This window comes from Rhodamnia argentea, chromosome 6 (genome assembly GCF_020921035.1).
Source record: "Rhodamnia argentea isolate NSW1041297 chromosome 6, ASM2092103v1, whole genome shotgun sequence".
Taxonomy (NCBI): domain Eukaryota; kingdom Viridiplantae; phylum Streptophyta; class Magnoliopsida; order Myrtales; family Myrtaceae; genus Rhodamnia; species Rhodamnia argentea.
Genome location: NC_063155.1, coordinates 3,843,373 through 3,868,774, shown reverse-complemented (window position 1 = coordinate 3,868,774; position 25,402 = coordinate 3,843,373). Strand labels below are relative to the sequence as shown.

Here is a 25,402-nt window from a genome sequence, read left to right as displayed (position 1 = left end):
GTAGCTCACCATACTAAGCGCATCCGCTAAAATTCTTCTAGCCATACCAAACTAGAGATTATTTTACGGGCTATCTCTAGTAATGTTCCGCTCATCAATTCCGCAAACCGTTGTAGTCTATTAGCACTAGTGCGGTGTTTCACTATGCCCTTTTTCATGCAGAATTTGTTTACCAGCTTTGAGCGGGACTCCATGCTACTGTCGGTTCTCACATGCTTGATCGGCTTACCAGTCTCCATTTCAATCAAAGCTCTCGATCATGTATTCCCGACAACAACATCAAACTTGTGCTTCGGCATAGACACCCGGGTTTTACTTGAGCAATCGTTAGACTCTCGAACGGATGTCGACGTCTCGGGAGCGAAACTTGTCAATGTCTCACCTTGAAGTTCATACAGGCCGCCATGCTTGATTCCTTTCATTATCACCAGAGCACCTTGAACAACCTTCAAAACTCCACCTTGTGAAAAATACTTGTATCCAACTAAATCTAGGGTTCCCAAGGAAATCAAGTTCTTTTTCAATTTTGGAACGTGTCTTACCCAGTCAATGTCCTCACAATACTATCATGCATCCCGATTTTAATATCACCAACACCCACAACATCGCATTCAATGTTGTGCCCAATTATACTTTACTACTATCCGTGCACCGATAAGTAGCAAACCAGTTTCTGTTTGATGTAACATGAAAAAAACAACCATAATCCATAATCCATCCGTCAAATGACAAATTCGCACCGACAGACAAGACCCTATCGACACTATCGAAATTATCAGCTACGGTTGCAACATCATCTACGGATTCAACTCTAATTCCCTTGCTCGTTTCGTTTTTCAGCTTAAAACAATTCCTTCTATGATGCCCTCTCTTGCTACAATTCCAACAGACAGCACCACCAGTCCTAGACCAACTGCGTCTATTCGAGTTCATACTACTTCTACTACCACGAGTATCGTTTTTTCCTCTATTTTCACCTACTAAAGCAATAGATACATATTCGCCAGATTCTCTTTTATGGATGTCCTCACTTAAAATCAAATATCAAATACGATCAAACGTCAAACTTGTTAATCCAAACGAATTACTAACAGCGATAATGATAGTATTCCAGCTATCGTGCAATGAGGATAATAGAATCAAAGTACATACCTCATCTTCAAAGTCAATATCAACTAAACTCAATTGACTAACGATCATATTGAATTCATTAATATGATTAGTAACAGATGCACCTTCACTCATCTTCAAATTAAACAGACATCGCATCAAATAGACCTTGTTGATCGCAGAGGGCTTCTCGTACATATCCGATAGAGCTTTCATCAAACCCACAGTGGTCTTCTCCTTGAAGATATTAAATGCGACGTTACGAGCCAAAATTAATCGAATAACACCCGGCGCTCATTTATCCAGCGGTTCCCAATCAGCTCGCTTCATCGTCTCCGGTTTCTCCCCGGACGGAGGCAAGTGCGGCTTCATCTAATATAGATAGTCTTCGATCCGCATCTTCCAGAAACTAAAGTACTTCCCCTCAAACCCGTCGATTTTCACTTTTACTTCTTCCGTCACCATCGATTCGCTTCAACTCGATAAGCCTAGCTCTGATACCAATTGTTGCAAGGAGCCAAGCGATCGAACGATAAATAGATAGAACAAGAAAATAAATCGAACACCGGATATATGTGGTTCGATCGTAGAGACCTACGCCCACGGGAAGAGCAGCAACGAATTCCACTATAGATTAAGTGATACACGGAGATTACAAACCAAACTCAAGTAACTCAAACACTTTCAGTATTTCCCAACCCCAATTATATCCAATAATACACACAGTATTTAGCCCTCAACTCTTAGTAAAATAATCTCTCAATCTCGCAAAAGAATTAAACACAAATTCGTACTACAAGAATTTCTCAACTAGAACACACAAGTTAGTGATGTAATTCTACAAATAAAAGACCCACGGAGAAAACCACTAACAAGCACTCTATAGTCGGCGCTTCAAGGGATACAGATCCCCCGCCATAGAGGGTTAATGGCAGGTGTGACATATAGTGAAATCTGACCGCCCCTTCGCATCCGACGCCCCATATTATGCCACGTCATTCGGGTGATGGCAGCTCAACATTTGGGTACGAAACCAGCATTTTCTAAATAAAAAATAAAAAAAAATATTTTTCTCTCTCATCAAATCTTATAAATCGACCTTCTCCCTCGTGAAATGTCCGCTTTCACCTCTTTCTATCAAACTTGCGCCATCCGCCTCCTCCTTTCGCTCCAGCGATGCTCCTCTTTGACGCCAACATCCACGGAACCGCCGTCGACCTTCCCAACACCAAATCAAGAGGCGCGTAAGTGGCTTCGAACCCGAGCACATATCCATCTCTCTCTCCGCCAATTACGACTCCGTGTGGATCTCCTCAATTACATGTTGGTGCTCGATCAATCTCCGCTTCTCTTCTTCAGATTTGGTTTCTATGATTTAGCATTCTTGAGAAGTTTTTAGGATTTTTCGGTTTAACTCATGTTGGTGAGTCCGGAACTTTGCTCTGCATCTAAATGTACTGATTAGCTTGCCTTGAGCCGCTCTTAAGTAGACCAATATTGTGTTAAGAATGCTCAAACACTTGAGTCGACTGTAAGAAAACATTTGGTATGTGAAAAGAAGATGTTGGAGTTAGTTTTACGTGAGTTTGATGCTTAAGAATAGAACCTTCCTTTTCAATCTGCCTCTTTAGCTTGTTTGCCATTGAAGTAGTTTATTTTGACAGCCCATAAAGGATAGTAAAAATTGTTGTGCATATGATTGTTTCCTAACAGCCAGTCAATTTAAGAGCGCTTCCTCGATCGGGGTTTTTGCAAAAAAGTGAAGTAATATTGTCACAAATGAAATGGAAGATTGCATTGGCCACATCCACATTCCGTATTCATTATCCGTGTTGTGTCCAGATTGAAATCATCAAGATTAACAATGCTTATGAATTGCTGAGTAACTTTTGTTTTCGTCTCTCCAGCTTCTTGGATGTTAATGTGTGCCGTCCAAAATTGGCCCGGAGCGACGCCTCCCTCCAATTTCTAGTTTTTTTGTAGGCTCTTTCCTTTTCTATTTCAAGGACATGGAAGCCTGCCTTAGATGAGGAAATTTTGCTATAAAAGGAATTTGGAAACGCCAAATGAATTGTTTGGACTAAAATTGGTCGAAAGAAAGCGATTATTGGTCTTGGCCCGGGCTTTCATACTCTATATCTAGTCACTGGAACAACTTTGAGACTTCAAGGCCCCGCAAGGACACATGAAGTGCATCTCGGTATATATAATTCCATTACATGGTTTGTGGAACGGATCTTCTTTCTCAGACACCTTATTGGTTTAGATACATACAATGTTGATGTTGTTTGATATAATCTATTGAGCGCCTAGTGTGTGTGTGTGTGTGTGTGTGTGTGTGTGTGTGTGTGTGTGTGTGTGTGTGTGTGTGTAAATCTTGTTCTTTCCTTTTGCATGTTGTGATATGTTCTTTTTATTTCTTTGCCAATATTCTACTGTTTGAATTTGTTGGTGACTTTGAAGTTCTCCTAATGGCTCTAACTTTCTGCAGGTGGCATGTTCGCCTTATACTCATTGATTTGTAGACGTGTCAAAGTCGGTCTTCTCCCAAACTAGCTTCCATCCGATGTCCGAATATCATCCTTTAGACAAAAAGTGCCATCCTCGAAACTTGAGAGATCCTTAAGGATAAAGGAAAGGCTAGAAAATTCACTCACGTTGAAAAAGTTGCTTCTTATTCTAGTGCTTGCTAGTACTTCCGTGGTTATTGCTGATGGGGTTGTTACGCCGGCAATGTCAAGTTCTCATTTGATCCTCAAACATTCCATTGGGATGTCTTTAAGGCAGTGTATTTTTTTGTGTTCAATATGCATGTGGGTTATTTACTTGGAATTGTAGGTCTACATCATCATTGTAGGCCATATCCTCATAATTTTCTTGTTTTTTCCCGATGCGGTAGTCTCTGCTATTGGTGGATTAAAAGTTGGGGTGACTGCAATTGGGGCGGGTAATATAATGTTTAGTAATTAGTATTTCTTACTTATATGCTCCTCTTAAAACAAATTTTCTTTTGGTGAAAAGAAGACGTTTCATCTTTTTCTTTGTTTTGTTTTTATGTTAGCTTGTTTGAGAGAAGCATTTTAAGAATCCTCTCAGTAGTTGTTCGTTAAAATGTAAAAAATGTAAAAAATTATAACTCCCTACCTCGGACAATGTAATGGTAGAATGTAGCTCGGGGGTAGGCCTTCATTTTTTTTAATATAAATATAAACGACAATTGTAAAGGGAAGTTTAGCATGATAATGAATAATATAGTTTTTTTCCCTTTCTAAGCATTACACCCTTTTCCCGAGATTAGATTAGGATACCTATAGAAGTGATGCTTTTTTCGAGAAGTGATGCTTTTTTTAGACATCTTATTAGTTTGGAATTTGTCTCTTGTGCTTTTCTCTCTCATTCCAAGAGCTTTCATAAATTGACTTCTAATGATAAGTGATGCTTTTCTTAGTTTGAAGATAAACTACCTTCAGACACTTAGATCTTCAGAAGAGCCATTGAGAGACTCCCTCTCAAATGGATAGGGAGGGAGCACTAACTACCATGCTTGGTACTAGCTGTCAAATTATCCCTCAAATGGAGACTCCCTCTCAAATAGATGATGATGTCACAAGGTAAGTAATGTCTTCATGAAAGTATGTTAGTTTTTCTTATGTTTTATTGTTTGTTGTTCAAGTTTATCGTCTAATGACGTCACTTTGTCCACTATGTTTTTGTGTGATTTTATCAGCGGTAATGATTAGACTCCACAAATGGGTATGGAATTTAATGATGTAGATGAGGCATGGGAGTGTTGGAAGATGTATGCATTAAAAATTGGTTTCGGTGTACGTAGGAGAGTTACTAATAAAGGGAGGATGGTTCCATAACTTCTACATGCTTTTGTTGTGCAAAAGAGGGACATCGACAAAAAGATAAACGGCTGGAATTAGTAAAAAAGCCTAGGCCTGAAACGAGGATAGACTGCCATGCCCGAATGGGAATCAAATTAGTTTGAGAGAGCAGTAAATATTTTGTGTATAATTTTGAGCCAATGCATTCCCATCCACTCCACTTTGCAGAGTGTACTCGCTTGATACGGTTACATAGGCAAATAAGCAACGTCCAAGCTCAGCAAATTGTGTTGGGCGACAATGCGGGCCTCACACAGAGACAGTAGCATGGCTTGTCTAGTGTACAATCCGAGGGAAGAGAAAATGTTGGTTACACGAGGGTTGATGTGAAAAACTATGTTTACACTAAACGAGGGAGAGATATGGAGTTTAGAGACACGGGATGTTTATTGAAGTACTTTGAAAAATGACAGATCTTAGACACATCTTTATTTTATGTTGTTCAACTTGATAGTAATGAGCAAATAACAAACATATTTTGGGCAGATTCTAAAATGGTTATTGATTATGCCCTTTTTGGTGATGTTGTGACCTTTGACACAACATTTTCCACCAACAAAGAGTACAGGCCACTCGGTGTATTTATTGGATTCAATCACCATAGAGAGCTTGTGATTTTTGGGGCTGCACTTTTATATGATGAAACCGTTGATGCATTCAAATGGCTTTTCGAAACATTCTTGGGAGCACACAAATATAGGAGGCCAACAACAATTTTTACTGATCAAGATGCAGCAATGTCGAAGGCATTAGAAGAGGTGATTCCCGAGACAAGACATGGATTGTGTACATGGCATCTAATGCAAAATGCTATGAAAAATGTTGGTTATTTAATGAGGAATGGATCTAATTTTTTGAATGATTTAAAGAAGCTTGTGTATGAATATGTATAAGGGAAAAAATTTGAAGAGGCTTGGGATTCATTACTTTCAACATATGAAGCTACCGATAATTCTTGGCTCCAAAATCTATATAGGTTGAAACAGAAGTGGGCTAGATGTTATATGAAATCTATAGTGACCTTGAGGATACGTAGTACACAATTGAGTGAGAGTTTGAATGGAGATTTGAAGGATTATCTTGCATGTAATATAAATCTAAATGGATTTTTCAAGAGATTTGATAAGGTTGTGAACGATAAGCAGTACAAAGAGTTACAGGCTGAGTTTAATGCTAGAGAGAAATTGCTAACAATTTTGTGTCAGACATCACCTATGTTGCAACAAGCAAGTAAGGTCTATACACCTTCAATGTTTGAAAATTTTCAGACATAATGGATGAAAACTTTATCCCTAGTTATCAAGGAACGTAATGAGATGGGTATCTTGCGAGAATATGTTGTTGGTTCATTTGGTACAAATGATCCAAAGTATAAGGTCACGGGTGGCCCAAGCAATGAAGTGGTAAATTGTGCTTGTAATCATTTTGAGACCGTTGGGATATTATGTTGCCATGCGTTGAAGGTGCTTGATAACTTAGACATAAAGTTAATTCCTAGTGCTTACATTTTGAAGAGATGGACACGTGAAGCAAGAGATGGAATACTCGAGAAGCATGGTTTAGATACTCAGGTATAAATTATCATTATATTCTGTTTTACTCAATTTAGTATTCTAATTTATTGGTAACTTCTAATAAATTCTATATATTCGTTTAGGGGAATGGTGACATGAATGTTACTGATAGATATAGAGAGGTGTGTCCCAAGTTTGTGAAGATAGCAGTCAAGGGCTCAAGGGCTCACAAACTATTCGGAGATATGAATTTAGCAAGAAGATGATCTTGACCATAAACAAATCTCTCAATGAAATGCCACTTGGAGGTGAGTCTCGGAGAAATTTGACAAGCGTAAATGAAGATACGAGTCTCGTTGCAAAATGTACAGGCCTCAAGAAGAAAGATGGACGCAAAGGAGGAAAGCGACATAAGAGCTATCTAGAGAAGAATAAAAGAAAAAGAAAGAAGCAAGGAGACGTACATCAAGCTTCTTCACAAGCTTCTTGTGCACCTCAAGTTCTTGGAAGTTACAATAACTCTCCGGGTTTTGAGGCACCACAAGTCTTCAATATGCTTTCCATGATAGAATCGCTTGGTGACGGGTAATGCACTATTCTATTTGCACTAAGTTATGTTCATCTTATTATGTTCATGTTATCATGCATGCTAATTTCCGATTTGTTATGTCTATTTGTGAAAGTTGTGGATTTGTTGTCTAGATTAATGGTTTTCACTTTCCGAGGGGCAGAGTTTTTCATATTTACTAACACTTGGGACATTTCATTGTGGATGTTTAGGCTTATGAGCTTGGCTATGCAGCCTCACTAGCTCCCCTCGAACTTAGAAGATACAGCCCCATTCCAAGTTCATATATTTCAAAAAGATGCTACGATTTCAGGTATTGCTGTTTGTCCTGTAGAGAGCTCATCTACTTTGTAGATTCTAAGGAATGTTTGATGTCATATTATCATACCCTGCTAGAGAGGTTTCTTCCTAAAGTTTTGAGGGAAACGAAACTAAAAAATCTTCATCGGTTTAAAGTAACTTGGCTATTACTATGTAATGTTTTATTGTTACTCAATACAATTTCTAATTAGTTTGACCAGTAATTTCTGCTAGCAAGACACAACTTAAACGAAACAACGTTATTGGAGAAGGTGGCTCTGGCGGTACTCTTAGCATTGGCTTGCAAATAAATTGTTAATGCTTGAAAACGATGTTTTCTATGTTGCCAAGTGATTTGAGGGCTAGTGCTGTTACATTCCTTCCTTGGATGTCTCATACCTTTTATTTGTAAATCTCCAGGAGAATTTTTCGAAGGCAGATACATATTTACAAGCTGGGTTATTTTTTTCGGGATAAGTATACCATGAGTACCATAACTTGTGTACGGCGTTCACTTAAGTGCCATAACTTTTAAAACGTTCACTTAAGTGCCATAACTTTCAAAAATCGTTCACTTGAGTGTCACGTCGGAGCAAAATCGTTCACTTGAGTGCTACAGCAACTTTTTCGGCGTGCCACGTCGGCTTTCCGGCATGCCACGTCGCCTTTCCAGCTGCCACATCAGCATGGCATTCAAGTGAACGATTTTTGAAAGTTATGGCACTTAAGTGAACGTTTTGAAAGTTATAGCACTCAAGTAAACGCCGTACAAAAGTTATGGCACTTCTAATGTAGTTTTCCCATTTTTTTCTTAAGAATCATAAGGGACATGCTAGTTTTTCTTGTTTAGGTTTGGTGGTTGGAAGCTGCTAAAATTTGTAAGAACGGGTATCTCCGTGACTGCAGAACTATTCAATTAACATAAGCCAAAGGCTTCTTTCTCTTCATCGTCTTTGTTCATCATTATTTGTCTTCAGTAAATTTCCGTTGCATGTTTTACGGAATATGCTCTTCGTCTTGGAGGAAATTTTTGATGCACGTATAAAACACGCTTCCCATTTAAAATGAGGTAATGCTACTTCAATTTTGTTCGTACTTCAAGTCATTTCTAAAGTTTATTAATAAGTTTGTTGTTACTTGATATTACTCAATCCGGTGCTTGCTAGAAAATGATTTAAAAAACAGATACTCTTTCGAAAATCATTTTACAAAAATGTGATTTTCTTTTCCAGGTTAGTAGAAGGTGGGAAGTAATTTCATCATCTTGTTTCTCCGATTATGTAGGTTATGAAATTTGGAAATGAGAATCAAATAAATTTTATTGCTTCGGAGGTTCATGGATCATTTGCTGCAGCTTTGGTTGAAGCACAGATTGAGCTTTTCAACTCTTTGGTTGACGAATGTAGAGAGGCTGTCAAAATGGGAAACGTTGATTCGAAGCTTGGTTCTATGGTAGTCTTCCCCGAACTACATCCTTCCCTCCTGTTGATCCGAAGCTTTTCAACTCTTCTAATGTTTTAAGCTGGGTACTATTACTTCCTAATGTTTCATGCTTGACTAAATACTCAATGTTTTATTGTTAGTCAATGTTTTATTTATGGGGGACCCGGTTGCGTTTTTTGTTTTCCATTCACTACCATTTCATCCCTTATTCTTTTTCTTTTTTTTCTCTTCTGCTTTTGTTGCTCGTATGTTCCTAGAATTTTGGATTTAAAGATGACTTTTTGTTCCGACTTCATTCGATGTAATTGTTTTACATCCCCTTTCACACTTTTCTAATACGAAGCCCTTTTTAGCTCGGAATCGGAAACTTTTTCTTTCATAAAAGAAAAATAAAATAAAAAATCGAAAGGGGGACATGAAAAAGAAAAGTAAAAAAAAGGGTAATCCGCTTTGTGCAAACTCATGGCGTTTATATAATTTGTACCTAACCTCGGTTTTTTATTCATGTTTCGCACTTTTCTAATGCGAAGCCCTTTTTAGCTTAGAATCGGAAACATTTTTTTTTAATAAAAGAAAAGTAAAAAAAAATTCGAAAGGGGGACATGAAAAAGAAAAGTAAAAAAAAGGGTAATCCGCTTTGTGCAAACTCACCACGTTTATATAATTTGTACCCGACCTCGGTTTTTCATTCATGTTTCGTACTTTTCTAATGCGAAACCCTTTTTAGCATACAATTGGAAAAAAATTTTATAAAAGAAAAATAAATAAATAAATCGAAAGGGGGACATTAAAAAGAAAAGTAAAAAAAGGGCAATCCCATTTGTGCAAACTCACGTCATTTATATAATTTGTACCTGACCTGGGTTTTTCGTTCATGTTTCGTACTTTTCTAATGCGAAGCCCTTTTTACCATACAATCGGAAACTTTTTTTTTTTCATAAAAGAAAAGTCAAAAAAATTCAAAAGGGGGACATGAAAAAAAAAATAAAAAAAAAGGTAATCCGCTTTGTACAAACTCACGTTGTTTATATAATTTGTACCCCACCTCGGTTTTTCATTCATGTTTCGCACTTTTCTAATGCGAAGCCCTTTTTAGCGTAGAATCGGAAACTTTTTTTTTTCATAAAAGAAAAGTTAAAAAAAATTCGAAAGGAAGACATGAAAAAGAAAAGTAAAAAAAAAGGTAATCCGCTTTGTGCAAACTCACGTCGTTTATATAATTTGTACCTGACCTCAGATTTTCATTCATGTTTCGCGTTTTTCTAATGTGAAGCCCTTTTTAGCGTAGAATCGGAAACTTTTTCTTTTCATAAAAGAAAAGTAAAAAAAAAATTCGAAAGGGGGACATGAAAAAGAAAAGTAAAAAAAGGGTAATCCGCTTTGTGCAAACTCACGTCATTTATATAATTTGTACCCGACTTGGGTTTGTCATTCATGTTTCGTACTTTTCTAATGTGAAGCCCTTTTTAGCGTAGAATCGGAAACTTTTTTTTTTCATAAAAGAAAAGTAAAAAAAAAATCAAAAGGGGGACATGAAAAAGAAAAGTAAAAAAAAAAGGTAATCCACTTTGTGCAAACTCACGTCGTTTATATAATTTGTACCTGACCTTGGTTTTTCATTCATGTTTCACACTTTTCTAATGTGAAGCCCTTTTTAGCATAGAATCGGAAAAAAAAAAATTTCATAAAAGAAAAGTAAAAAAAAATTCGAAAGGGGGACATGAAAAAGAAAAGTAAAAAATGGGTAATCCACTTTGTGCAAACTCACGTTGTTTATATAATTTGTACATGACCTCGGTTTTTCATTCATGTTTCGCACTTTTCTAATGCGAAGCCCTTTTTAGTGTACAATCGTAAACTTTTTTTTTTCATAAAAGAAAAGTAAAAAAAAAAAGGTAATCCCCTTTATGCAAACTCACGTGGTTTATATAATTTGTACCTGACCTCGATTTTTTATTCATGTTTCGCACTTTTCTAATGCAAAGCCCTTTTTAGTGTAGAATTGGAAACTTTTTTTTTCATTAAAGAAAAGTAAAAAAAGAATTCGAAAGGGGGACATGAAAAAAAAAAGTAAAAAAAAGGTAATCCGCTTTGTGCAAACTCACATCATTTATATAATTTGCACTCGACCTCGGTTTTTCATTCATGTTTCGCACTTTTTTAATTCGAAGCCCTTTTTAGCGTAGAATCGGAAACTTTTTTTTTTCATAAAAGAAAAGTAAAAAAAAAATCAAAAGGGGGACATGAAAAAGAAAAGTAAAATTCATTTTGATCAATAAGGAAAGAAGATTTGCATATATACATATCAAAGAAAGAAATGCAGGTTAGATGATGAAGTAATGTCCAAGACAGAGTGGAGGAATGGAAAGGAATACGAGACTCCTCATGCCTATCCTCCTTTCAAGATGTCATTACTCACTAGTCTGAATATCTCTCATAGCAGGATGTTACTGTGTTCCTTACACAACCTTCATTGACCAACCCCGACTGTTCTAAAGTGCAAAAAAAAGCATTAAGAGCATATAAGGCGTATGCAAACAATTCTCAGCAGCAAAAACATGAAAACCTGTCTGCGACTTAGAGGGAAAAACTTCAACAAAGGTAGGTTGTATTAAGAAAAAAAACACTAAGTCATTCTGTGCCCCGCAAAAAAAAACACAAACAATTCTTAGCAGCAAAAACATGAAAACCTGTCTTCGAGATTACCAATCATCCTTCCGTATGAGCGTATAAGCCATATGCAAAGAATCTTTAACAGAGAGAGGACCAAATATAAAAGGTAGTCACATTTACTTAGTAATATTCATTAAGAAGCTCCAAATCTCCAGAAACAAGGTAGCATGTACTTTTGAGTGATTACAAAGGCATAAATGCAGATACTAAAATCTTTTTCACATCCTATAAGTTCAAGCTAGATCTTCCACAAAACAATAATGCAAAAAGCATTTCTAATCGATGTTGACATTCCCGAAGCCACTAATCATATCTCGGAAGTTGTCATTCACCTCCCTTGCATTACGTAGCTCATGTACAGTTAATCGAAGCAAACCTTGGGTATGTTCCAATTCTTGTATAGTCAATCGATGCAAACATTGGCTATGTTCCAGCTCCCTTCGGGTTTGTTCCAGCTCAAATCGGGTTTGTTCCAACTCTATTTCCATATCTCTAATTATACGGCTACAACCACTGGGACAATCATCGTCCCGATTAGACATAACAAGAAATCATATAATTGTTACATCCCTAAACCATTGAAAAATTAAAGTGTCTTATTACAAGAGTAAGGAACTAACATACTTGCTTCACATGTTCATTATTGGGACGAAATAGTGTAGGTAAATGAATTGTCGTTGGCAACTCCTTCATATTGAAAAATTTCAAGTATGCCTGTTTTGCGGCTTCTCAATTGTTATATCCTTTGTAATTAGCATTACTAAAATCACTTACTTAAACTTCAGTTTGAGGCCAACTATCGTATATGCCGATATTACAGCCATTGAAAACAACATAGTATTCCTTTGGCATTTCAACAAACCTAAAATAGCATAGAGAAGTGACATACAACACTAAGGGGCATTAGCATTCAATTTACAAAGCATTCGTGTGAAGATCAAAGTAACCACCTTGATGAGAAACCTAAAAAATTATCCACCGAACAAAATCAAGTGAGATTAGCAAGTTCCTTGTAGCATATGAGAAGTTACAAAACCAAAAAAATGCGACAACCAATAGATGAAGCAGCAAATTTTCTAATGATTGGCAATCAACCAAGCTTTGAACTTCTAAATTAGAGCATCTGCATTCCTAAAAGTATCAAAGTGCAATAGAGAGAATATATATGGATGAGGCCCTCCTCCACTACGGCTGAGTTAGCATGTCATCTTACTAGTGTCCACAATTTTTGTAAACAAGTTCAAAATTTTTCATAAATTAGAGTATGTAGTCCAATCATGTTCGCGAGTAAGCTATCTAGCTCCAGGAAGTCCTCGATCAATCAAGTTCAATACAACATATGGGTAAGATCTTTCTGTCCCAAACAGAATCGCCAGTTTGTTTACTCATTCAGAATTTTTAATGCAAGGCAACGTCATCGCTAACCAAGGACATGAGCACATTTTGTCTAATTGATTCATGCAAAGAACCATAGTTCAAGAAGATAAGAAACACCACCGATTAGATGAAGGCTGTTGGAAAAACTCAAATGGTACATCGGCCCAACAGCACACAAACCTCAAATATCCAACATCCATGAAGAACGTGAGACAGGTAATCGTCCTAGTAAGACCCCGTCTAACCAAACAACAAATCAAACCTCGCATCATCTTTTGGGTAAGTCTAGGTCTAGCTATAAAGTTGCCATCAACTTATCGAAGCATAAGTAGTGGAACAAGAGGGAGATACTGTTAACTTAGAGTAAAGGTGCCTATTACTCATAGTCCACGCTAGAGTAAAAATTGATGGGGTTCGGGATTGTCAAAATGCAGCGGAATATAAATCTACACCCAAACCCTAGACAAGATCCATGCGTATATTGAAATCGATAGAAGCTCATGACGTACCTTTTGCAGATCGAAGTTAAATTAACGATTTATTGTGTTTGGATTAGCGCCTCAAGTGTTGCGCCTCTACCGGTATCCACACACACAAACCGAAGTCTCCAACGATCCAAGTGCTAGCTTGCAGATCTTGGAACTTCTCCTCCTTGATTGCCTTCTTGATCACCGAGACTCTCTCAAAGATCTCTAAACAGAGAACGACTCTCTGCTTTTTTTTTATTCTCATCCCCCTCTCTAGGGTTTTTCCACGTCTTTATATACGCCTCAATATTTACGCGTAACAAAAGAAGTGGGGCTGAGCGGCTCGGGCCCGCCAAACCATCTATCTCCAATCGTGCGTTTCATCGTTATCTCATAACACGCACGATCGTGTAGATATTTAGAATAGGAGAATAAATTAAAACCTACTTCTTAAGTAGATCAAGGCATAGAGAAAATATAAACTCGGTTTGCTATTGTGTGCGACCCCGTAGGTTCACTAGACATTAGCAAGGTGCCCAAAACCCTTTTTGGCCCACAAGTCATAAGCGGTCTCTCGCAACACATTATGACTACCTAAGCATAGTGAATGTCGTTTTTCGACACAACCTAATCCACAACTAATGTTAGAGCATCAACGTTGATTAGTTCCTAAGGCGGACCGCTAACAATCTCCCACTTGCACTTGGAACCAATCGACAAACGAAGTCCCTTTGTCACTTGATGTCCAAGTCAAGCATAAGGCAGGACAAGTGTCATCCTTATATAGCTCAAACTCTTTTTCCCGATACCACAGCTAGACAGTCAAACCAAGTAGTTGACTCCTCAACTCACTTGAGCATGACCATGCATTTCACAGTCTCAACTCTACGGGAGGCCAAGATATCATACTCTCGTTATATGAGAGGGACAAATCCCATCTTGTCTACTCACATCCCTCAGCATGATTCATGACATGCCCAGCCATTACTTTTATAATCACCTATTACAGCTGACGTTTGGTAATGTTAAAGCATGCCAATCTACGTCTAAGAAACGACGACAGACTCGAGTCAAAGGACTATACTCTATAGCTGTGACGACAAATGCTAATGACATTATATAACAATCCTACAGTATTCTCATGGTGGGTCTGTCTAATACAATGTTCTCCAACATGTATTCCATGTGATCAACTTTATATCGCTATATTCATGACCCGTGAAACTTGGTCATCAATTGACTCACATGCTAGTCTCAAACACCATTGGCGTCCCAATGCTCAATGACAATTGACTAGAGACATTTAGAATATTAATATCCATTCTATTAATAGAGTTTCATGATCAAATCGTGCATTTGATTATCTATTAATGATATTCAATAGTCAAGGGACTAAGATTTCGCATATAATCATATACTCAAATTAAATTGAAATCAAAGATAACATATATTCTATTAATGAACAATGCAAATGTATATTACATATACTCCCACTCACATCAAGACCAATCACTAATGTGTCTAAGGCCTAAAGCGTTACAATGACGCTCATGCTTAGATTGTGGAAGAGCCTTCGTCAACGGATCAGCTACATTCAACTCCGTTGCAACTTTGCACATCTTGACATCGCTTCTTTCAATGAATTCTCGAATGAGGTGATACTTTCTGAGTATATGTTTGGTCTTCCGGTGAGACCTAGGCTCTTTAGCCAAAGTTATGGCCCCATTGTTGTCACAATAAAGGTCTACTGGATTCAAACTAGTAGGACTGATTCCTAGTTCTTCTATGAACTTTCGAATCCAAACAGCTTCCTTTGATGCTTCAGAAGCAGCAATATACTCGGCTTCTATCGTAGAATCCGCAACGGTGTTCTGTTTGGAACTCTTCTAGCACACCGCTCCACCATTCACACAAAAGACAAATCCCGATTGCGATCGAAAGTCGTCTTTGTCGGTTTGGAAACTAGCATCGGTGTAACCACTTACGGTGATCCGTTCCTCACCTCCATTGTCGCGACCTCGCCTTCGGCCTCCCGCGGAGGGTCCGGCGGGGTTTAGAGGTATTGCCATAGATCAATGGCGTGGACTCTCCCAAGTCCTACCTCGCGTGACATTGGATTTCTTTTTACCGATTAGCAAATTAAAATGCTATTAAGAGTCGCCACTAGCCTATTGGGGTCGGCTAGAAACCAATCGAGACACGGGAGGGTTATCTCGATTCCTACGCAACCGGAGTTTCTAAGTTCGGGGACTTGTTTACGCTAATTAGATAATTAGCGCCCTTTCGGTACCTAACCGGTTGATCTTTCCTAAGGTAACCACACATTCCGCATATCATTTTAAACTCACCAGGTATCTAACCAATATTAAATGATCATGCATAATGTTTTCTGTCATTTTGTGCAATTACCTATTTATCCTTAACCTAACATATAGGGAAAGCGATTAACGGGCAATTTTTCAAAAGACAGTGTATGTAAACACTCAATCAGATAAATATGCCAAATAAAGATCGGGATAAGCACATGCGGACCAAATCTATAATGGCAATATTTAAACAAACAATTTCGACTCGAAAGTCGAATTACAACAATTATCAGACCGGACTGGACATCGGTCTTCAATCAACGCCAATTTCAGGCTTAAAATTCACATTAGGGGTAAAAAGGTCAAAAAAAACCATTTTTTCAATTTTCTGAAATTTTTCTGATTTTTTTTTTAATTTTTATTATTTTTTCGAATTTTTTATTATTTTATTTTATTATTTATTATTATTTTATTATTTTTTTAATAAGGGATCGGGTCCGGGTCGGGTTCTCGGACCGGACTGGATCAGTCATTGGACCTAATCGGTCCGAGATGGAGGACCAGGCCGGACCCGGATTGCACAAAACCGGCGCAGGCCCACTCTCCTTTCTTTTTTCTTATTTTCACGCGAGCCCAAAAGACCTCCTTCAGTCCTCTTCATTTCGGCCCCTTCACGGAACACCCCAGGCCCGAACTTCTTTCCACAGCTTTGATGCGGGCCCAACTACGATTATGAAATAAAACAAGCCCAACCGACCGACCCAAACTTCTACACGCCTAGCCCAACTTTCCTTTTCTTTTTCTTTCATGCCAGCACATTCTCCCTTCTCCTTTTATTTTTTTTTTACGCCAGCCCACTCCTCCTTCTCCTTTTATTTTTTCACGCCAGCCCACTCTTCTTCTTCTTCTTCTTCTCGTATTTTATCTTTCCCAGCCCAACCTCCCTATTTTGCCAGCCCACACGACAACCAACAGAAGAAGAAAAAAAAACGTGGAAGGGCTTGCTGGTGCTGTTCACCATCTTCTTCATGCGACGTCCTAGCCTCTCTGCAAACCCGACGACGACGCCACGCCAATGACTCCAACAGCCTTCGCCCGCCTTGTCCTCGCAACGCCGGGAACCGTTTGCCACCACCGCTAGGTCACGCTCCTGTGGACCATCTCGCCACCAAGCCGGGTTTCGCTCACCGTACCGTCGCCTCGGGGCGCCAACAACTACCGCCACAACCCGCTAGCCTTGGTCCGCCTACCTCGCAAGGCGCCATTGATCCGATCCTACATCTCTTTTCCCTCTTCGCGTTGGCGCCGTTGTGGGTTCGAGCTCGAGTGTCATCCCGCCCACACTTGCGTCACCCTCTATTCACACTTGCGTCGCTTTTGTTTGGCCTCGCCTCGCCTCGATTCGGGCTCGCGTCGCTTCAGCCCGAACTCGCAATCACCTACGTTCGGACTCGCGTCGCCTACGTTCACGTCCGCGTTGCTCGGACTCGGGCTCGCATCGTCTCACCGTTCGTCCTCTTTTTGCGTCTACACCCGAGACGGACCCGCGAATGCGTCCGTTCATCCGAAGTGCCCTCGCATTCAGCTGCGACGGGCAGAAATCTGGTTGGCGTCGGGCCGGCCATCCCAGACAGCCGATCGTCCCAAACGACGGTCCACGGAGCATGACAAAGTAGGTGCAGCGGACAAAACAAATGATATAGGGGCTAGTAAGCGTGAAGCGATTACTATTCTGCGCGAAAGTCTATGGCGAAAGCGAGGGTATTTCGTTTAGGACGTGGGCTGGTCGCAATGGAAAATATGAGCAAGGCAAGGCCGAGACAACCGTTCGACTTCGGACAACAAACAATAAGCTATGATGGAAGTGAACTAACTCGTTACCTAGGCTAAAACTCACCGAAACCCAAGGCTCGCCGGTCCGAGAAATCGAAGCTCTCGGACCGGCGAGTGTCGTGGCCGAAACGGTGCAACCAAACTCGAGAGAGGAGACTAACCTTTATGAACGAAGCCGCTGATGAACTCGGGAGATCAACTGGAAGAAGGGTTCTTCCCCTTCAACCATATAACTCGCACCTTCCCCCTCAACTCTTCTCTATCTCCTCTCTGTGCCTGCTTATGTTTTCCTTCCCTTTTTTTTTTTGGTCTCCGATCCCACCTTTTGGAGCCTGCGCTGAACCCCCGCCTGCCCACTCCTCCTTGCTTTATATTCTTCTTGCCTCCTTCCGCAAGTATATTTCCGTGGACAAGCGTGAATTCTGGTTGATAGAGACGTGTGCGATGATTGACCACGTGAAATGTGTGGTGAAACCGAAGGTGACGTGAGTGTGTGAGGGGCTAAGTGGGCTAACAAAACAAATGGAAGATGAAGGCTAAGGACAAAAAAAAGAAGGGAAGATGGGCTGTCTGCCCAAACCCACGTGGGAAAGAAAAATAGAGGGAAGGGAGTTGGGCCGAGAAAAGGAAAAATAATGGAAGGCAAGACAGGCCCATGCAAAATGGGCCCACACCCGAGCGAGCCCGAGCGAGAAAAGGACAAGGCTCGCGGGCATGAGTTAAACCGGCCCGATCCGATTTTTTCTTTTTTTATTTTTTCTTTTTTATTTAAAAAAAACGAAATAAAATAATAAAATAAAATTTGATTTTTGAATTTTTTTATTATTATTCTATAGTACAACAAGAAAATATGCATATTCAATAGCTTATCATTTCATCTTTTTTTTTTCTCTTTCTTTCTTTCTTTTTTTTTTTATATAAAAAATAGTTATATATATTTTTTATTTTTCTATTTTGCAATAAGACAAAAATAAATTAGACATGCTATTGTTTAATAAATTTATATAACACAGAGAACGCCAAAATTAGGTGTCAACATCCATAGACTAAGAATAAATCCTTAGTTCTTCTCAAGTACTTAAGGATATTTTTAACAGCTATTCAATGAGGTTCTCCTAGATCTGATCGGTATCCGCTTGTCATGCTCAATACACAAGCAACATCGGGACGAGTGCACAACATAGCATACATGATGGATCCTACAGCGGATGCATAAGGAATCCTACTCATGCGGTATCGCTCATCTTGTGTTGTAGGACACTGAGTCTTGCTAAGACTTATGCCATGTGTTATCGGGAGGAAACCTTTCTTGGAGTCTTGCATATTAAACCTATTGATGACTTTGTCAACATATGTACTTTGACTCAGTCCAATAAGTCTCTTTGATCTATCTCTATAGATCCCGATCCCCAAGATGTAATTTGCCTCTCCCATGTCCTTCATGGAGAAACATTTTCCTAGCCATGTCTTAACCGATTAAAGCATAGGAATATCATTTCCAATGAGTAGTATGTCATCCACATACAACACTAGAAACATAATTGCGCTCCCACTAGACTTCTTGTATACACAAGCTTCTTCTTTGTTTCTAATGAAGCCAAACTCTTTGACAGTTTCATCGAAATGGATATTCCCGCTCCGTGATACCCGCTTCAATCCATAAATAGAACGTTGAAGCTTACAAATCTTCCCAGCGTTATCTAATGATGTAAAGCCTTTGGGCTGTGTCATATACACATCCTCATTTAGGTTTCCGTTAAGGAAAGCTGTCTTTACATCCATTTGCCATATCTCATAGTCATAATATGCAGTAAACGCTAGGATAATACGAATAGATTTAAGCATAGCCACCGGTGAATAGGTTTTATTATAGTCAATACCATTAGTTTGTTTGAAAACCTTTAGCTACCAGCCGTGCTTTATGGATGTGAACTTTTCCATCCATATCAATTTTCTTCTTGAAAACCCACTTGCACCCTATAGGTCCGACACCTTCAAGTGGATCAACCAAAGTCCAAACTTTATTTCGATGCATTGAGTCTATTTCGGATTTCATGGCTTGAAGCCATTTATTGGAGTCTGGGCCCATCATAGCTTCTGTATAGGTTGTAGGCTCGTCATTTTCTATTAACAATAGATTATGATGTTCTGTCACATGAAAACCATATCTCATAGGCTCACGATGTGTTCTTTTAGACCTACGAACTATAGGCGCCACTGAAGTAGACTCTACAACTCTTTGTAGATCTAATTGAGGTTCCCCATGAGCTAGAACACTCTCTTGTGGCACAATAACTTCTTCAAGGTTTACTTTACTCCCACTGAATCCTTTAGTAAGAAACTCTTTCTCCAAAAAGATACCATTGCGAGCAACAAACACTTTGTTCTCCGATGGGTTGTAAAAGTAATATCCTTTCGTTTCCTTAGGATATCCCACAAAGAAGCATTTATCAGATTTGGGCCCAAGCTTATTAGAGAGTAAACGTTTTACATAAGCTTCGCAACCCCAAATCTTTAGAAAAGACAAACTAGGAACTTTTCCCGTCCACATCTCAAATGGTGTCTTCTCTACAGCTTTTGATGGACTTCTATTTAGTGTGAAAGCAAATGTCTCAAGTGCATATCCCCGGAAAGATAATGGACAATCTAAATGACTCATCATTGATCGAACCATGTCTAACAAAGTTCGATTTCTCCTCTCAGAGACACCATTCCACTGTGGTGTTCCAGGGGGAGTGAGCTGTGAAACAATTCCACACTCCTTGATATGGTCATTGAACTCTTGGCTTAGATATTCTCCTCCTCGATCGGATCGAAGAGCCTTGATATTCTTGCCAAGTTGATTTTGTACTTCATTCTGAAATTACTTGAACTTTTCAAAGGGCTCGGATTTATGTTTCGTCAAATAAATATATCCATATCTACCGAAATCATCAGTAAATGTAATAAAGTACTGATAACCTCCTCTGGCTGTAGAACTTAGTGGTCCACATACATCGGTATGTATAAAGGCCAATAATTCTTTTGCCGTTTCACTTTGATTAGTAAAAGGAGCTTTTATCATTTTTCGGACTAAACAAGATTCACATGTATCAAAAGATTCAAAATCAAATGAGTTTAATAGCCCATCACTATGGAGCTTGTGAATTCGTTTCGCGTTTATGTGGCCTAATCGACAATGCCATAGGTAGGTTGGATTCAAATCATTAGATTTAATCCTTTTTGTATCTATATTATAGATTGGCATATCAAGATTCAGAACATATATCCCATCCACAATATGGGCGCTACCATAAAATAATCCATTAAGATAAAATGAACAACTATTGTTCTTTATATCAAAACAGAAACCTTCCTTGTCCAAACAAGAAACAGAAATAATATTCCCGCGTATAGCGAGTACATAGTAGCAATTGTTCAATTCTAAAATCATGCTAGAAGGTAAAGCTATATCATATGTTCCTACGGCTAACGCAGCAACTCTTGCTCCATTTCCAACGCATAGTTCCACTTCACCTTTTGCGAGTGTTCTACTTCGTTTTAGTTTCTGCACATTCAAACAAATGTGAGTACCACAACCGATATCTAATACCCATGAAGTAGAACTAGTAGTAACATTTACTTCTATAACATAAATACCTGAAGTGGAAGTCTCACTTCCCTTCTTCTTCTTCAGATCCTCCAAATATTTCTTACGCTTTCTCTTCCAATGTCCATTGTCACCACAATGGAAGCAGACAACATCAGCAGTTGGGCCCGATTTGATCTTGGATTTAGGCTTGGGCTGAGCGCCCATGCCCTTACCCTTGACCTTAACTAGCTTCTTAAAGCCTTTCCCCTTTTGAATCATGAGAACATTAGGAGTATGGTCCTTCTTGATATTCTGCTCAGCAGTTTTGAGCATACCATGCGGTTCGATCAAAGACTTATTAAGATTATGCATGTTATAGTTCATAACAAACGTGTCATAATCACGAGACAATGACTGAAGAATAATGTCAGTAGCCAACTCTTGACTAATGGGAGAGCCCAGCCGCTCCAGGTTTTCAATATAACCTATCATCTTTATGACATGTGGGCTAACCGAGCTTCCACTTGCTAGCTTACACTCAATTAAGGCATTTACTGTCTGGTACCTTTCGGTGCGTGCACGCTCCCGAAATAAATTTTTCAGGTTCATAATCATATCATAGGCATCCACGTTCTCAACATGCTTCTGAAGGTCCGAGTTCATGGTAGCTAGCATTAGACATGATGCATCCAATGCATCATCTTTATGCTTCTAGTAAGCATTCCTTTCAGCATGGGGAGCATTGGAAGGAGGTGCCTTCCGGGGAAGTGGTTTCTCCAGAACATAATCATTTTTCTCCTACTTGAGAACAATTCTCAAGCTTCTATACCAGTCTAAGAAGTTTGAACCATTCAATTTGTCCTTCTCAAGGACAGATCGCAGTGAAAAGCTTGATGCAGAGCTATTTGCCATTATCTACAACAAATATGCAAAGTGAATTGTTCATTAATATTATTAATAATAAACTCTCACTATACTTTTATAATATGTGTCCCTACAAGTATAGTGGACCAAGATCCATATTTCACCAAGATTTGAGTAAACTTTGGCTTACCGCTCAAGACTCGGTTATATAGGTAAACAACTCTTTGTCAATTGTATCGAATACAACTCTTGGTTTTTGGGGTTAACATCTCATGTCTTATTCCCAAACTCTATGCCTCGAGGCTCAAAACTGTTTTGATAGCCTCGTTAAGTAAACCAATCTTGACATATGGATAACCATTACCCATCATATCTTACTCAAATAGTTAAAGACACTCTACTTTGGCAAGCCCATCTTTTGACGATTCAAGTCTTGACAGGTGTATAATTGGAAAAGCATCATTGTATTACTTAATTTTATTTGGGACTATTGAGGTTTATTTAGTAATGAATATATACATCTTGTGGACATAAACAAAACATCACTAATTACAACAAGATACATCAATCAATGGGTTTAATAACAATTGAACAAACAATTCCATGCATGGGTCAAGGGGGCAGCGCCCCTTTGCGGGGTCAAGGGGCAGAACCCCTTGCGGTGGTCTCAATTCTGTTTTCACAGGAAACCGACCGTCCCCTTGAACTATCCCTGCTAGGGCGAGCGATTTCAATTAAACCGTCCTTAAGGCCATCCCTATTCGTAATTCTGTTTTCTTAAGAAACGCCTTTGGATCAATCACATTAATCCACATCGGTGCGGGAATTCAAATTTGTTTCAATGTGAAATTACTCAAATTGATCATATCAATTCGTATTTTCAATTCATCAACCCTAATCAAGAATCATTTCAAGCATACATCATATGTATCAACAATTAGGATTTACAATTCAACTTCAATATATCACAAGGTGCTCTGATACCACCGATGGGGTTCGGGATTGTCAAAACGCAGCGGAATATAAATCTACACCCAAACCTTAAACAGGATCCATGCGTATATTGAAATCGATAGAAGCTCATGACGTATCTTTTGCGGATCGAAGTTAAATTAACGATCGATTGTGTCCGGATTAGCGCCCCAAGTGTTGCGCCTCTACCGGTATCCACACACACGAACCGAAGTCTCCAACGAAACAAGTGCTAGCTTGCGGATCTTGGAACTTCTCCTCCTTGATTTCCTTGATTGCCTTCTTGATCACAGAGACTCTCTCAAAGATCTCTAAACAGAGAACGACTCTCTGCGTTTTTTTTGTTCTCATCCCCCTCTCTAGGGTTTTTCCACGTCTTTATATATGCCTCAATATTTAATCGCAAGTCAACTACAAGAACTCTAAGCTTCACAAATTCGTAAGCCCCAATCTTTTGCCAACATCGATTCACTCGCCAAATAAAACAATCGGACTCTGAATCGCCTCAATCGAAGAACCCCACCAGGAAATCCGAAGCATCTCACACATGTACCTGGCATTCATTGGAAAAATGAGTAGATACGTTAGAGAGAACAACTTGCCTTGTCCTCTGTAGCTTGCCGAGTTGCTCCCCTTGCTGCGGCGCGAGAAATCGTTGAGGAGGAGAGAGAGACGGATATCCGCTCGGGCTTGAAGCCACCGACGCGCGTTTGGACCCTAGGGTCAATGTCGGGAAGGTCGACGGCGGTTCCGTGGAGGCTGGCGTCGAAGGGGACCGTCACTAGAGACAAAGCGAAAGGAGGAGGAAGGACGACATTTGAGAGAAAGGAAATTTCGTTCGATTATTGTGGAGAGAGAAAATTGGATTTTCTTTTTAGGAAATCCAGATTCCCCGCCCAAAATTTGAGCTCCCCTCCTTTAGATGATGTGGACAAATCTCGGCCTTCAGATTCAAATGGAAGACCGGATTTCGTTCTATGTTACCCCCGACATTAACCCTCTATGGCAGGGGATCCAAATCCCGCTTCAAGACCTCCCGAAAACCCACGATCTCAATGAATATATATGGATGCGAAGTCCACCGCCTGAACTCTACTTCTCACATTGAATAGTCCAACGCCACTTTGGATTTCAACAGGAAAGAAATCCAAAACAAATCTTAGGCATCTTATCCACTTCCAAAGAGATCCAAAATATCTCTTATTCAAAAGTCCATTTTGAACTTTTCAAAATTAAGAATCCACAGGATATATCTTGGATATCCACTAAAATTCGGTCACTCCAGTCAACAGAGTCCATGGTTAACTTTTTTTTTTCTTTTTACATCTAACAATTGCCAAAGAAAGATTACGTGCTCGTGCCATCTTTCTTTGCTCAATACTTGAAAGTCCACATAAGTAACAATTCGTCTTATGTCAATTTCGTTTGTTGGTTCAAACTTGAGACATATTATAACAGGGAAAACCTCTTATGTGAATGTATGATGGAGAAAGATGATGCAGTGAACGCATAGATCACGGTTTAGATAGAATAGAATCTGTCTTTATTATTTTTGTACACATACACGCACAATTTTGTGTGTTTCTCTTATGATTTATTCATCGTTTCGATTTCGATTTCCATCTCTTTCTTTACGTTGTTGTCTTTTCATTTTCTGTCATTCTATTTCTACTTATTACTTGCATCGTTTGCTATCGCTATCAAAATGTCTCAATGTAAATCATTCTCAATTAAGAAAGGTAAATAAGTGCGAAGTCGTATTGGTTGCAAATTTGTAACGATGGTGCCGTACCAAGAATCAACACCCTCGAGTCCATAAGTACGTAAAACAAAATCGACGCATAATGGATTGGAGACCTTTTCTAGTTGATAGTATTTTGGATGTTGATCTAGGAGTGATCCTAAAAGCAATTTGACAACGAAAGGTTTAATGTGTGATAGAATTAAGCTAAACCCACTGTCACACTTCATGAATTATCCGTGGGCCAACACGGAAATTTTTTGTCTGAAGACCTCTCATGTACTTCATAAGAAAATCAGGGATCGACTTTTTCCATAACAACCAATCTCGACCTCTAAACCGAAATACTGATTTTGCATAGTCTTGCAGTTGCATCTCTTACTGGGTTTCTCTAAATGTAGTTATTAATGCAATTTTTATTTGGAAATATCATATTCGCATAGAATAAAAGATAGGTCTTGTTATGAATTGTTTACCAATTAGCCCGACGTACGACCCGGCCGTAAACTTACAAGGAAGGAGAGCCTCCCAAACTAATTAGAATTTCCAATAATAAAGCAGCAACGAAGGGGAATGGGACCAAAATATCAACTTCGGCCGGTCCTAAACAAGCATGGAGTGCTCGGCAAAGGAAAACGGAATCAACTCCAGCCAGCACCCATCATGGAAATAAATGTTGGCCACACCGACAAAGATGGGCGATTCTCGGCCAACACGTAGGAAATAGGAATGTGAGGAAATTGGGAGATCATTTCCATGTTCCAGAGGTCTCA

General features: G+C 39.2%; 1 protein-coding gene and 1 long non-coding RNA gene across 2 annotated transcripts; one reads left to right on the top strand and one right to left on the bottom strand.

Moving 5' to 3' along the window:
* Positions 1–626: 626 nt before the first annotated feature.
* On the bottom strand, positions 627–24,343 carry LOC125315659. The gene is made up of 3 exons (XR_007198931.1): positions 24,195–24,343; positions 16,543–16,555; positions 627–637 (listed from the first exon to the last, which is right to left on the bottom strand). It is a non-coding gene; the product is annotated as an uncharacterized LOC125315659 (long non-coding RNA).
* On the top strand, positions 6,278–6,795 carry LOC115744900 (protein FAR1-RELATED SEQUENCE 7-like). Its single transcript, XM_048281356.1, has 2 exons — positions 6,278–6,571; positions 6,658–6,795. The coding sequence occupies exons 1-2, from the start codon at positions 6,278–6,280 to the stop codon at positions 6,778–6,780; spliced, it is 417 nt and encodes a 138-aa protein (XP_048137313.1). The 3' UTR covers positions 6,781–6,795.
* Positions 24,344–25,402: the final 1,059 nt, after the last annotated feature.

Excerpts from the sequence above, each read along its gene's own strand:
- LOC115744900 (XM_048281356.1), top strand. The coding sequence starts at position 6,278 with ATGAAAACTTTATCCCTAGTTATCAAGGAACGTAATGAGATGGGTATC. Across the intron at positions 6,572-6,657 it reads AGCATGGTTTAGATACTCAG|GGGAATGGTGACATGAATGT; the intron begins GTATAAATTATC and ends ATATTCGTTTAG.